Raw genomic sequence first — 13,896 nt, forward strand, 5'->3', positions numbered from 1 at the left:
TTCACTCCCTGACTGTGTCTGTCTCCCAGGCATTATTAAGGGTACTTCAGTTATGATTTCTGAACATAGGCAGACGATAGATAGCCAGCGGCAGGCTTATCCATTCAAGAAACTATATTGTACTTTTATCTGCATTTCTTTAATAATTAATAGATGATGAAACTATATGTTCTGTTTGGATCTCTAGATGTATTCTCTTAATTTGGCCTTTTACGATACAAACGTTCAATCATAACTATATGTTCTGTTTGGATCTCTAGATGATGAAACTATATGTTCTGTTTGAATCCGTGGGTTTTTCATGGGTTTCCACCCAGTTATGGATTGTTTTGGGATTAATAATATTATTGGGTGGGTTGGGTTTAATTTTCTTCTTATATTTTTGTGTGGTTGTGAGATGGATGTCAAAGTTACTAGATTTGGGTGTGGATTGGGTTTTTTGCCATTAGGAGGCTTACTAAAATAATAAAAAGAAAAGTATCAATATAGCCACTTATAACTCTTCCTATTTGAATCTATCTATAGCTCCGAAACGACTAAACTTTAGTCACCTTTTTGCTTTAATTCCTGGGATGCAAAGGTGGCATCACCTAACCGACGAGACGCTCATCATCATTTCAGCAAGACAGCCAGCGTTAGGTTAATTGAAGTACTACACGTCAGGCGATTGCTCCATCCAATTAAGCCAGGATGATGATGGCTATATACTAGAATAAAATAGACACGAGAGTTCGTTGTGGCGATGGCTTCGGGCCGGCAGGCCGGCATTGCTCGCAAATACTATCTCCGTCCTACCATTATTATTTTTAAATAAGAGCTAAAACATTTGAGTTTAATTAGATTTATATAAGTAAATAATAATATTTATAAACCTGATAAGTATTGTTAGATTCTTTGTTAATTATATTTTTATAGTGTATCTATTGGGTGTTACAAATCTGCTGTATTTTTTTCTATAATTCTAATCAAACTTAAGATATCTCTAATTTAAACAAAACTAATTAAGTTCATATATTTATATATGTAATATATTTGTATATTATTCTAAATCATATGAAAGAGATAGTTATATACTACATTTATGTTATAACGAAGCAAGTAGAGGAGTGTTATAAGTTGTATATCAGAAAAATAACATGTAAATCTATAGAATCAATTTCCATCTCTCAAACCTTAAATTTGAGATAGGCTTATATGATAACTTTAGAAAGTAGTGGAATGTTATATTCTAAAATAAATAGTCTATTTTATTAGTAAGATTTCAGTTCCAAAAATGAAAGAAAACGAACGAGACTTAATAAAAAAAGGGTTTGGAAACGGAGCAAGTAACTAAAGAAGAAGCCGACGGCAGACGGCCTGCGAAAGAGTTATCCGACTGATCGGCAAAACCTCGCGCACACCCGTTTCGACAGACGGCCGCTCTCCTAATTTGTCCTGTGCTTCTCGGTCTCTGTCTCGCCATCGCCACCTGCTGCTGCTACGAACATCCGATTGGACTCTGCCTGCCTGTCCCTGTTCCTCCCTTGTTGTTGATACCGAAAAACTAATTCGGAATCCGGCAATGCAAACTCCTCGTGATCGTGATGCCCGTGCAAAGCTGCAGCAGGTCTCTGCAGAAGCTACCTTATCCGACAACGCCGTACACCTTGCCGGCCACGCGCTAAAACAAAAGAAACTAACGATTAATCACCTTGTTGTTTTAGTAACTAACTGCCTGCCCTTGACAAATCAGCCAGCGCGTACGTCGCTCTCCGCAACTCGCCAACAAAAACCTCGGTGATCATGCGTGACGTGTATAAAACCCCACACTCCTCTGGCTCAGCTGTGAGCTCCACCGGGGTGTAGCTGCAGCTGCAGTGTCGCACGCACGCACATGGCGGCCCTCGCCCTGCTCCCTCTCGTGCTCCGCCTCTTCGCCGTGCAAGCAGGCGGCAGAGTCGACGGACGCTTCACGGCGTGCCTGGCCGCCGCCGGCGTGGGCAACGTGACGACGCGGCAGTCCCCCGGGTACGCCGCGGCGCTGCTCGTCTCCGTGCAGAACCTGCGGTTCGCGGGCGCGGGCGCGCCCAAGCCCGCGGCCGTGGTGGTCCCGGCGTCGCTGCAGGAGCTTTGCGACGCGGTGCGGTGCGCGCGGGGGGCGGGGCTGGCGCTGCGGCTCCGCAGCGGCGGGCACAGCTACGAGGGGCAGTCCTACACGACCTCGGACGGCGGCGGCGCGTTCGCCGTGGTGGACCTAGCGGCGCTGGACCGCGTGCGCGTGGACGCGGCGCGGCGCACGGCGTGGGTGCAGGCCGGCGCGACGCTGGGGCAGGCGTACCGCGCCGTGGCGGCGGCCAGCCCGGCGCTGGCATTATCGGCGGGGTCGTGCCCGACGGTCGGCTCGGGCGGGCACATCGCCGGCGGGGGGTTCGGGCTGCTGTCGCGCAAGCACGGCCTGGCGGGGGACAACGTGGTGGACGCCGTGCTGGTGGACGCGCGCGGCCGCGTCCTCGACCGCGCCGCCATGGGGGAGGACGTGTTCTGGGCCATCCGCGGCGGCGGCGGCGGCGCCTGGGGCGCCGTGTACGCCTGGCGCGTCCGCCTCAGCCCGGTCCCCGAGCGCGTCACCGCGTTCGTCGTCAACCGCCCAGGCCCCGCCCGCTCCGTCGCCTCGCTGGTGTCCACGTGGCAGCACGTCGCGCCGTGGCTGCCCGACGAGTTCTACGTCTCCGCGTTCGTCGGCGCCGGGCTGCCGGAGGCGGACCCGGGCCGCCGGGCCGCCGGCGTCTCCGTCACGTTCAAGGGGCTGTACCTCGGGCCGGCGCACGAGGCGATGCAGATCCTGGCGGCCCGGTTCCCGGAGATCGGGCTGTCCGACCTGGCCCCGAGGGAGATGAGCTGGATCGAGTCCGTGGTGTTCTTCTCCGGCCTGCCCGAGGGGAGCGCCGTGTCGGACCTCGCGGACCGGGTGCTGCACACCAAGACCTACTTCAAGGCAAAGTCGGACTACGTGCGGCGTCCGACGCCGCTAGACCACCTGGTCAAAGCCGTCGGCCTGCTGTCCGAGCAGCCCAAGGCGTACGTCATCCTGGACCCGTACGGCGGCGCCATGGACCGGGTCGGGTCCGCCGTCCTCCCCTTCCCGCACCGCAAGGGCAACATCCACGGCATCCAGTACATGGTCGAGTGGACGGCCGGCGACGACGAGCGCAGGGAGGAGTACATGGGCTGGCTGCGCCGGTTCTACGACTTCATGGGAGCGTACGTGGCGACGGAGCCACGGGCCGCGTACGTAAACTACATGGACCTCGATCTCGGAACGAACGACTGGTCCGACGCCGACGAGAGGAGCCCCAACCCACAGGTGGAGGCGGCGCGGGCGTGGGGCGAGCGGTACTTCCTGGGCAACTACGACCGGCTGGTTCGAGCCAAGACGTTGATCGACCCGGACAACGTGTTCCGCAACGCGCAGAGTATCCCGCCACTTGGAGGCGGCGCCCATGGCATGACGTGGAGCACGCGTGGCATCTCGCCCAAGGCCACATCCAATGGAAGCACGTATGATATATAGCTAGCTAGTAGCTAGAGCACACGTACGTCACACGCATAGTATGAGTATGAGCATACACTTCGCGTCAGATATATTACACATGCATTGCACTTGCACACAAATATATGTGGGTGGCGGTGTTCTTTTGGCGCGCGCGTTGCTTTCACGCGGTGCCGTCCGTTGCATTTAGTTTGGACGATTGAATCATATCATACGTAGCTAGCAGACAACGAGAGAGAGAGACAATATTGTTTGATGAAGTGACCAAGGTCGCGTCCATCAATCTCTTGATCAGAACGAAGGTGTGATTTTGTACTGGTGCAAGATTGATTAGTACCAGCATATTCCTTCTATATCTGCTTTTTCTGATGCTGCGAATTAACAGATGACGAGTCTATTCTTCCTGGCCCAGTGTGCAAAGTTAATAACAAATGCTAAGAGGCCTATATATGACGTGTTAAAGAGAAACCGTGTTAAAGAGATCTGACGGTAACCGTATTGCCTGGCAGTAGCTTTTTGAGCTGCTGCGCTAAACTTTTCTTCTCTTGCTCTGGAATTTTGGGCATCTGAAAGGCCCACTAATGTCACAACAAGATAAAATAGGCCCACGAGCTTCATTCGAGCTTGGCAAAGTGGGCATTTTCTGCACGCGCAGAGGGAGCAGACAACCAGATCGAGCGAGACATTGTTTGTGTTGAGAACTACATTATCATAGATCTTCAGATCCGCTCTCTTCCCTCCCGTCAGCAGTAGAGATGTAAAAGGTTGTAGAAGACTCGTCTCCCTTCCCATAAGAACGACAGAGGAAACACACGAGACACAAGATATAGGGTTGGGCCTCTGGCCTCTTTCTGATCTCTGTATTATGAGGGGGTGTACAGGTTTCTTATATAGAGATGTGAAACCCCTCAGGGGCAAAGCAGGTATTTGCCCACATAACCCTAACTAGGGTTACTTAACAGTTTGGTAGTTTGATGAAGTCGCCAATTCAGTCATCTAGTGTCAACACGTGTTGGAATCAGATGTATTGCATATAGGTAGTTTGACGAAGTTCGTCGGGCTCAGCTCGGTCGCAAGTCTCACGGACCGGCAGCCTGGAGCGGGAGAGTACGCGAAGAGGAAGTCGTCGGACTACGTGTGTCGGCGTTTCGACCCCAGGGGATACCTGAACCGACGAGTAAATTGTCGCTGCGTGTCCCAGCCCAGATGGGTCGGCGCGAGATGGAACACAAGGGGGAGCAAAACAGGGAACCGCAGCTCGTGTTGTCCTGCGCCCAGGGCGGATGCGCTTGCAGTAGGGGTTACAAGCGTTCGCGAGGGAGAGGGAGAGAGAGAGAGACTGCCTGTCAGCCCGTCCTCCCGCGCGGCCACCTTTTCGTACGAGGGTCCTGGACCTTCCTTTTATAGTCGTAAGGAGAGGGTCCAGGTGTACAATGGGGGTGTAGCAGTGTGCTAACGTGTCTAGCAGAGAAGAGCCAGAGCCCTATGTACATGCCTACGTGGCTGTCGGAGAGGTGTTGGAGCCCTGTTCATGTGATGTCGTGGCCGTCGAAGGAGCGCTTGAGCCCCGTAGAAGCACAGCTGTTGGGGCTGATGGGACCTTACTGACGTCTCCTTGCTTCCGTAGGGGGGTGAGAACCGCAGTCGTCATAGGAGCATGCGGGGTGCCATCATTACTTGTTTCACCGCGGTGAGCCAGATGGGACGCCGGTCTTGTTCCCCGTAGCCTGAGCTAGCTAGGGGTAGGGTAATGATGTACCCTACTGCGACGTGGTCGATCCGAGCCCAAGGTCGGGCGAGGCAGAGACTCCTCCGAGGTCGGGGCTGAGTCCGAGCCCTGGGATCGGGCGAGGCGGAGACCGTCTTCCGAGGTCGAGGTTGAGTCTGAGCCCAGGGGTCGGGCGAGGCGGAGATCGTCGTCCGAGGTCGAGGTTGAGTCCGAGCCCTGGGGTCGGGCGAGGCAGAGACTGTCTTCCGAGGTCGAGGCGGGGGCCGAGCCCTAGGGTCGGGCGAGGCGGAGCTTCCTATGGCGCCCGAGGCTGGACTTGGCTGCTGTCAGCCTCACCCTGGCGGGTGGCACAGCAGTCGGAGCAGCGCAGGTGTCGGCGTTCCGAGACCGGGGGGTCCCTGAGCCGACGAGTGAATGTCGCCGCGTGCCCCAGCCCAGATGGGTCGAGCGCGAGGGCGAGCGCGAAGGGGGGAGAACGAGGCGGCCGGAGACCGGCGTGAGAGAGGTGGGAATCCCGCGGCCTTCGTGTTCGTCCCGCGCCCAGGTCGGGTGCGCTTGCAGTAGGAGGTTACAAGTGTCCACGCGGGAGAGGGAGCGAGCGGCTTCAAGCGAGCGCCTGTCTCGTCCTCGTCCCCACGCGGCCAACCCTCCCTAAGAGGGCCCTGGTCCTTCCTTTTATAGGCATAAGGAGAGGATCCAGGTGTACAATGGGGGGTGTAGCAGAGCGCTACGTGTCTAGCGCAGGAGAGCTAGCGCCCTAAGTACATGCCGTTGTGGCAGTCGGAGAGATTTTGGCACCCAGCTGGTGTGATGTCGTGGCCGTCGGAGGAGCGATGGAGCCTGGCGGAGGGACAGCTGTCGGAGCGGTTGAGTCCTTGCTGACGTCCTCTTGCTTCCGTAAGGGGGCTGAGAGCCGCCGTCATCACAGAGTATGCAGGGCGCCATCATTGCCTATCTAGCGGAGCGAGCCAGATGGGACGCCGGTCTTGTTCCCTGCGGCCTGAGTCAGCTCGGGGTAGGGCGATGATGGCACCTCCCGTTGACGTGGCTGGTCTGCGCCCTAGGTTGGGCGATGTGGAAGCTCCTCCAAAGCCGAGGTCGAGTCTGTCTTCCGTGGCCGAGGTCGAGCCCGAGCCCCTGGGTCGGGCGAGGCGGAGGCCGCCGGCTGAGGCCAGGGCGGAGTCCGAGCCCTGGGGTCGGGCGAAGCGGAGTTCGCCGTCTTCTGGGGCTGAGCCCAAGTCCGAGCCCTGGGTCGGGCGGAGCGGAGTTCGCCGTCTTCCGGGACTTAGCCCGAGTCCGAGCCCTGGGTCGAGCGGAGCAGAGCTCGTCGTCTTCCGGGACTTAGCCCGAGTCCGAGCCCTGGGTCGGGCGGAGCGGAGCTCGCCGTCTTCCGGGACTTAGCCCGAGTCCGAGCCCTGGGTCGGGCGGAGCGGAGCTCGCCATCTTCCGGGACTTAGCTCGAGTCCGAGCCCTGGGTCGGGCGGAGCGGAGCTTCCTATGGTGCCTTTGGCCGGGCCTGACTGTCTGTCAGTCTCACTCTGTCAAGTGGCACCGCAGTCGGAGTGGCGTAGGCGACGCTGTCCTTCTGTCTGGCCGGTCAGTGGAGCGGCGAAGTGACGGCGGTCACTTCGGCTCTGCCGGCTGGGGGGCGCGTGTCAGGATAAAGGTGTCAGGCCACCTTTGCATTAAATGCTCCTGCGATTTAGTCGGTCGGTGCGGCGATTTGGTCAGGGTTGCTTCTTGGCGAAGACAGGACCTCGGGCGAGCCGGAAATATGTTCGCCGCTGGAGGGGGCCTCGGGCGAGACGGAAATCCTCCGGGGTCGGCTGCCCTTGTCCGAGGCTAGGCTCGGGCGAGGCGTGATCGAGTCCCTCGAATGGACTGATCCCTGACTTAATCGCACCCATCAGGCCTTTGCAGCTTTGTGCTGATGGGGGTTACCAGCTGAGAATTAGGAGCCTTGAGGGTAGCCTGAGCCGACGAGTGAATGTCGCCGCGTGCCCCAGCCCAGATGGGTCGAGCGCGAGGGCAAGCGCGAAGGGGGGAGAGCGAGGCGGCCGGAGACCGGCGTGAGAGAGGTGGGAATCCCGCGGCCTTCGTGTTCGTCCCGCGCCTAGGTCGGGTGCGCTTGCAGTAGGGGGTTACAAGCGTCCATGCGGGAGAGGGAGCGAGCGGCTTCAAGCGAGCGCCTGTCTCGTCCTCGTCCCCGCGCGGCCAACCCTCCCTAAGAGGGCCCTGGTCCTTCCTTTTATAGGCGTAAGGAGAGGATCCAGGTGTACAATGGGGGGTGTAGCAGAGCACTACGTGTCTAGCGGAGGAGAGCTAGCGCCCTAAGTACATGTCGTTGTGGCAGCCGGAGAGATTTTGGTACCCAGCTGGTGTGATGTCGTGGCCGTCGGAGGAGCGATGGAGCCTGGCGGAGGGACAGCTGTCGGAGCGGTTGAGTCCTTGCTGACGTCCTCTTGCTTCCGTAAGGGGGCTGAGAGCCGCCGTCATCACAGAGTATGCAGGGCGCCATCATTGCCTATCTGGCGGAGCGAGCCAGATGGGACGCCGGTCTTGTTCCCTGCGGCCCGAGTCAGCTCGGGGTAGGGCGATGATGGCACCTCCCGTTGACGTGGCTGGTCTGCGCCCTAGGTTGGGCGATGTGGAAGCTCCTCCAAAGCCGAGGTCGAGTCTGTCTTCCGTGGCCGAGGTCGAGCCCGAGCCCCTGGGTCGGGCGAGGCGGAGGCCGCCGGCTGAGGCCAGGGCGGAGTCCGAGCCCTGGGGTCGGGCGAAGCGGAGTTCGCCGTCTTCTGGGGCTGAGCCCAAGTCCGAGCCCTGGGTCGGGCGGAGCGGAGTTCGCCGTCTTCCGGGACTTAGCCCGAGTCCGAGCCCTGGGTCGGGCGGAGCGGAGTTCGCCGTCTTTCGGGACTTAGCCCGAGTCCGAGCCCTGGGTCGGGCGGAGCAGAGTTCGCCGTCTTCCGGGACTTAGCCCGAGTCCGAGCCCTGGGTCGAGCGGAGCGGAGCTCGCCGTCTTCCGGGACTTAGCCCGAGTCTGAGCCCTGGGTCGGGCGGAGCGGAGTTCGCCGTCTTCCGGGACTTAGCCCGAGTCCGAGCCCTGGGTCGGGCGGAGCAGAGTTCGCCGTCTTCCGGGACTTAGCCCGAGTCCGAGCCCTGGGTCGAGCGGAGCGGAGCTCGCCGTCTTCCGGGACTTAGCCCGAGTCTGAGCCCTGGGTCGGGCGGAGCGGAGCTTCCTATGGTGCCTTTGGCCGGGCCTGACTGCCTGTCAGTCTCACTCTATCAAGTGGCACTGCAGTCGGAGTGGCGCAGGCGGCACTGTCCTTCTGTCAGGCCGGTCAGTGGAGCGGTGAAGTGACGGCGGTCACTTCGGCTCTGCCGGCTGGGGGGCGCGTGTCAGTATAAAGGTGTCAGGCCACCTTTGCATTAAATGCTCCTGCAATTTGGTCGGTCGGTGCGGCAATTTGGTCAGGGTTGCTTCTTGGCGAAGACAGGGCCTCGGGCGAGCCGGAAATATGTTCGCCGCTGGAGGGGGGCCTCGGGCGAGACAGAAATCCTCCGGGGTCGGCTGCCCTTGTCCGAGGCTAGGCTCGGGCGAGGCATGATCGAGTCCCTCGAATGGACTGATCCCTGACTTAATCGCACCCATCAGGCCTTTGCAGCTTTGTGCTGATGGGGGTTACCAGCTGAGAATTAGGAGCCTTGAGGGTACCCCTAATTATGGTCCCCGACAGCAGGTGGCGCTGTTTTCCTGTCAGGTCAGTCAGTGGAGGGGCGAAGTCACTGCGGTCACTTCGGCCTTGTCGACTGAGGAGCGCACGTCAGGATAAGGTGTCAGGCGATCCTTGCATTGAATGCTCCTACGATCCGGTCGGCTAGCGAGGCGATCTAGCCAAGGTTGCTTCTCCGCGAAGCCTGCCCGAGCTGGGCCTCGGGCGAGTCGAAGGTGCGTCCGTTGCTTGAGGAGGCCCTCGGGCGAGGCGTGAATCCACCTGGGTCTACTGTTCTTGCCCGAGGCTGGGCTCGGGCGAGGTGAGATCGTGTCCCTTGAGCGGACGGAGCTTTGTCCTGTATTGCGCCCATCAGGCCTTTGCAGCTTTGTGCTGATGGTGGTTACCAGCCGAGTTTAGGAGTCTTGGGGGTACCCCTAGTTATGGTCCCTGACAGTAGCCCCCGAGCCTCAAAGGGAGTGTTGGCACTCGCTTGGAGGCTTTGTCGCACTTTTTTGCAAGGGGACCGGCCTTTCTCGGTTTACACTTTGTTCCGGTGGGTGCGCACGAGCGCACCCACCGGGTGTAGCCCCCAAGGCCTCGGAGGAGTGGTTTGACTCCTCCGAGGTCTTAGTGCCTTTCGTGACGCCTCGGCCGGTCTGGTTGTTCCCTCATGCGAACTGGTCGTAGCCCGGGTGCATAGTCAGGTTCCGAGTTCTCGGGCTGGTATGTTGACGCTGTCAACGGTTTGGCTGGAGCCGGGTTTGAGAGAGCAGCCCCCGAGCCTCTGCACAGGGCGAGAGGACGGTCAAGGACTGATTCGGTTTTTTGCATACGCCCCTTCGTGGCCTTTCCGCAAGGAGGAGGGGGGAAAGCGCCATGTTGCCCTCGGAGGGTGCCGAACATGGTGTCTCCAGTGAGTTGCTAACGGGTGATCCGAGTGGACGCCCGTGCCCCGTTCGATACGGGTCGGCTAGTGGCCCAGAGGCGCGCTCCAAAAGTACCTGCAGGTGATTTGCCGGACCCGGTCCCGTTTGATAGGGTCCGAGGGCTCGATGCCTCCCTCTGATGGGATTCCGTTACAGAATCGCTCCTGCTGGTCTCGGAAATGTCCTAGGGTACCTCGAGAGCGTAGCCCGAGCCTCGGCCATGTATCGGACATACCCAGAGTCATCCCTCGCTCTGCGTGTTCTAAGGCGGCTGTCGAACCCTTCGGGGGGCCAGCCTTCGAACCCCTGATCAGTAGTGGGCGCGGAGCCCGAGTGGCCTGAGGCGGCTGTTGAACCCTTCCAAGGGGCCAGCCTTCGAACCTCTGACCAGTAGTGGGCGCGGAGCCCGAGTGCTCTGAGGCGGCTGTCGAACCCTTCCGAGGGGCCAGCCTTCGAACCCCTGATTAGTAGGAGGGCTTGGGGCTCGCTTCCTTCGCAGAGAAGGATCCCTTTCGAAGTATCCCCTTTCCCAGTCCCTGTAGCAAGAGAGAGAAAGGGGAAGAGGAAAAGGATACGAAATTGAATGACGTGGCGCACCTTTTTTGACGCGGTCATCATGGCAGAGGTGAAGCGTCGCCCGCTTCGCCGGCCAAAGGTGTCGCCTGCCCTGCCGCAGAGTTAATGGGACGGGACGAGTGGTTCACGAGGCAGCCGTTGCGCGAGCCGTTCGAGGAAAGGAACATGGGCGCGTCGTCTTCACGCCGTGGGAGAGGGCTCTCCTGCTGCCCCAGGAGGGGACGTGAGCCTGCAGACGATTTGACCGTCGCTTCCGCTCGCCTGCTGCCGCCATTACTGTCGGCCCACTTTTGGTCGTATCGATCGTCGCGCCTTCTCCCGTGGCTGACTGATCCGTGACCGATGCGCCTGGTTAGCACTGTTGGGCTATGCACAGGGTCGCCTTGAGTCACGGCACCAGTTCCGCAGTCGAGAAGGCGCAGTATTGGCGTAAGTGGCGGTGCAGTTTTTCGCACGTAGTAACCGGCGCGCCGGTTACATGACGTGTGGGCCTGGGACTCCATGCTGGACGCGTCGAAGTCGAAAGGGTGCATCCCCGTGGTGCGGTTGCATGCCGCCTGCATGGCGGTCCTGAGAGCACCTAGAGGGGGTTGAATAGGTGATCCTGTAAAACTTCAAACTTAATGCCACAAAACTTGATTAGGAGTTAGCACAATAAAGCCAAGTGGCTAGAGAGGAGTTCTTGCAAGACACGATAACCACAAGAAGATCAATCACAGATAGACACAGTGGTTTATCCCGTGGTTCGGCCAAGTTCAACACTTGCCTACTCCACGTTGTGGCGTCCCAACGGACGAGGGTTGCAATCAACCCCTCTCAAGCGGTCCAAAGACCCACTTGAATACCACGGTGTTTTGCTTTGTATACTTTATCCCGCTCGCGAGGAATCTCCACAACTTGGAGCCTCTCGCCCTTACACTTTGATGTTCACAAAGAAGCACGGAGTAAGGGAGGGATGAGCAACGCACACAAGACACAAAATCAGAGCGACAACAGGCACACAAGTCACAACATGAGCTCTCAACACAACTCAAAGAGTTCTCTACTCAAATGGAGCTCTAGTTGCTATCACAAAGAATCGAATGCGCAAAATTGAAGTCTTGGTGCTTAGGAATGCTTAGAGAACGCTTGGTTTTCTCCTCCATGCGCCTAGGGGTCCCTTTTATAGCCCCAGGGCAGCTAGGAGCCGTTGAGAGCATTTCAAGAAGGCAATTCTTGCCTTCTGTCGCCTGGCGCACCGGACAGTCCGGTGCACCACCGGACACTGTCCGGTGCGGATCTCTTTCCTTATTTGGCGAAGCCGACCGTTGCAGATTCCTAGCCGTTGGCGCACCGGGCACTGTCTGGTGCACACCGAACAGTCCGGTGCCCCCTTTTGACCGTTGGCTCTGCCACGCGTCGCGCGCGGATTCCGTGGCCGACCGTTGGCCCGGCTGACTGTTGGCTCACCGGACAGTCCGGTGCACCACCGGACAGTCCGTTGATTTATAGCCATACGCCGTTAATTGCTTCCCGAGAGCAGCCAGTTGACGGACGCCGGCCTGGTGCACCGGACACTGTCCGGTGCACCACCGGACAGTCCGGTGCCCCCAGACCGAGCTGTCTTTGGCTGAGCAAGGCCATCTCTTTTCCAATTTGATTTCTTCTGTTTCCAGCACTTAGACACAATACATTAGTCTCAAAACAATGTACTAAGTCTTAGAAACATACCTTTTTACTTGATTTGCACTTTGTCCATCACTTTGCATAGATTGACATAAGTCCACTTGTGTTGGCACTCAATCACCAAAATAATTAGAAATGGCCCAAGGGCACATTTTCCTTTCAATCTCCCCCTTTTTGGTGATTTATGCCAACACCATAAAAAGCAACTAAAGGAAGTGCAACATCAATACAAATGAGAACTCAAAATTGTTTTGATTCAAATTTGGCATATTTGGATCATTCTTTGCCACCACTTGGTTTGTTTTTGCAAATCAAACTCAATTTCCTATCTCTAAGTCAAACACACTTGTTGAAACATAAAGAGAGATATTTCAAGAGAAATTGATCAAAGATTCAAAAACTCCCCCTATTTCCCACAATCAAATATTCTCCCCACAAGAGATCAACTTTTGACAAATAGATTCATTTAGAAGTTTGACAAATCAAAAATTATAACTCTACTATTTTCAAAATTCTCAAGTGGTAGCTGATCCATTTATTGCTTTGGCCTTATTTTCTCCCCCTTTGGCATCAAGCACCAAAACGGGATCAATCTTGGCCCTTTAACCCCATTGCCTCACCAAAATCTTCAACCAAGAGTAAAAAGGCAATAAGAGTACAAAGATGAACTTGGAATTAGTTACTCTTTTATCGGAGTGCAGTGGAAGTCTTGCATGGTCCAAGTCCACCTTTTCCCTTTCAAACCTCCTTTGAGACTAAATTAAGTAAACTCAAGCACACAGTTAGTCTCAAAGGGTCAAGTTGTAGCACAACTCCCCCTAAATATGTGCATCACTTGCAAATGGACTTGTGAGGTCCGGGGATTGCTTGTACAACTTGAACACCTCAAATACATAACAATATTCATAAAGGAACATGATTAAAGCATAAAGCACATGTATGCTATAAATCAATCCAGGTTCCGCGAATCTCAGACATTTAGCTCACTACGCAGCTTGCAAAAGGTCGACTCATCTAGAGGCTTGGTAAAGATATCGGCTAGCTGGTTCTCGGTGCTAACATGAAACACTTCGATATCTCCCTTTTGCTGGTGGTCTCTCAAAAAGTGATGCCGGATGTCAATGTGCTTTGTGTGGCTGTGTTCAACAGGATTATCCGCCATGCGGATAGCACTCTCATTATCACATAGGAGTGGGACTTTGCTCAGATTGTAGCCAAAGTCCCTGAGGGTTTGCCTCATCCAAAGTAGTTGCGCGCAACACTGTCCTGCGGCAACATACTCGGCCTCAGCGAAGGATAGGGCAACAGAAGTTTGTTTCTTAGAACTCCATGACACCAGGGACCTTCCTAAGAATTGGCACGTCCCCGATGTACTCTTCCTATCGACCTTACATCCAGCATAATCAGAGTCTGAGTATCCAATTAAGTCAAAGGTAGACCCCTTTGGATACCAGATCCCGAAGCAAGGCGTAGCGACTAAATATCTAAGAATTCGCTTCACAGCCACCAAGTGACACTCCCTTGGATCGGATTGAAATCTAGCACACATGCATACGCTAAGCATAATATCCGGTCTACTAGCACATAAATAAAGTAAAGACCCTATCATAGACCGGTATGCCTATTGATCAACGGACTTACCTCCTTTGTTGAGGTCGATGTGTCCGTCGGTTCCCATTGGAGTCTTTGCGGGCTTGGCGTCCTTCATCCCAAACCGCTTGATCAAGTCTTGCGTGTACTTTGTTTGGGAGATGAAGG

General features: G+C 56.3%; 1 protein-coding gene across 1 annotated transcript; it reads left to right on the forward strand.

Annotated features, from left to right (window-relative positions):
- The first annotated feature begins 1,775 nt into the window (after window positions 1-1,775).
- On the forward strand, window positions 1,776-3,913 carry LOC103641262 (reticuline oxidase). The gene has a single exon (XM_008664624.4). The coding sequence runs from the start codon at window positions 1,874-1,876 to the stop codon at window positions 3,548-3,550; it is 1,677 nt and encodes a 558-aa protein (XP_008662846.1). The 5' UTR covers window positions 1,776-1,873; the 3' UTR covers window positions 3,551-3,913.
- The last annotated feature ends 9,983 nt before the right edge of the window (window positions 3,914-13,896 follow it).

Source organism: Zea mays, chromosome 10 (assembly GCF_902167145.1).
Source record: "Zea mays cultivar B73 chromosome 10, Zm-B73-REFERENCE-NAM-5.0, whole genome shotgun sequence".
NCBI classification, from domain to species: domain Eukaryota; kingdom Viridiplantae; phylum Streptophyta; class Magnoliopsida; order Poales; family Poaceae; genus Zea; species Zea mays.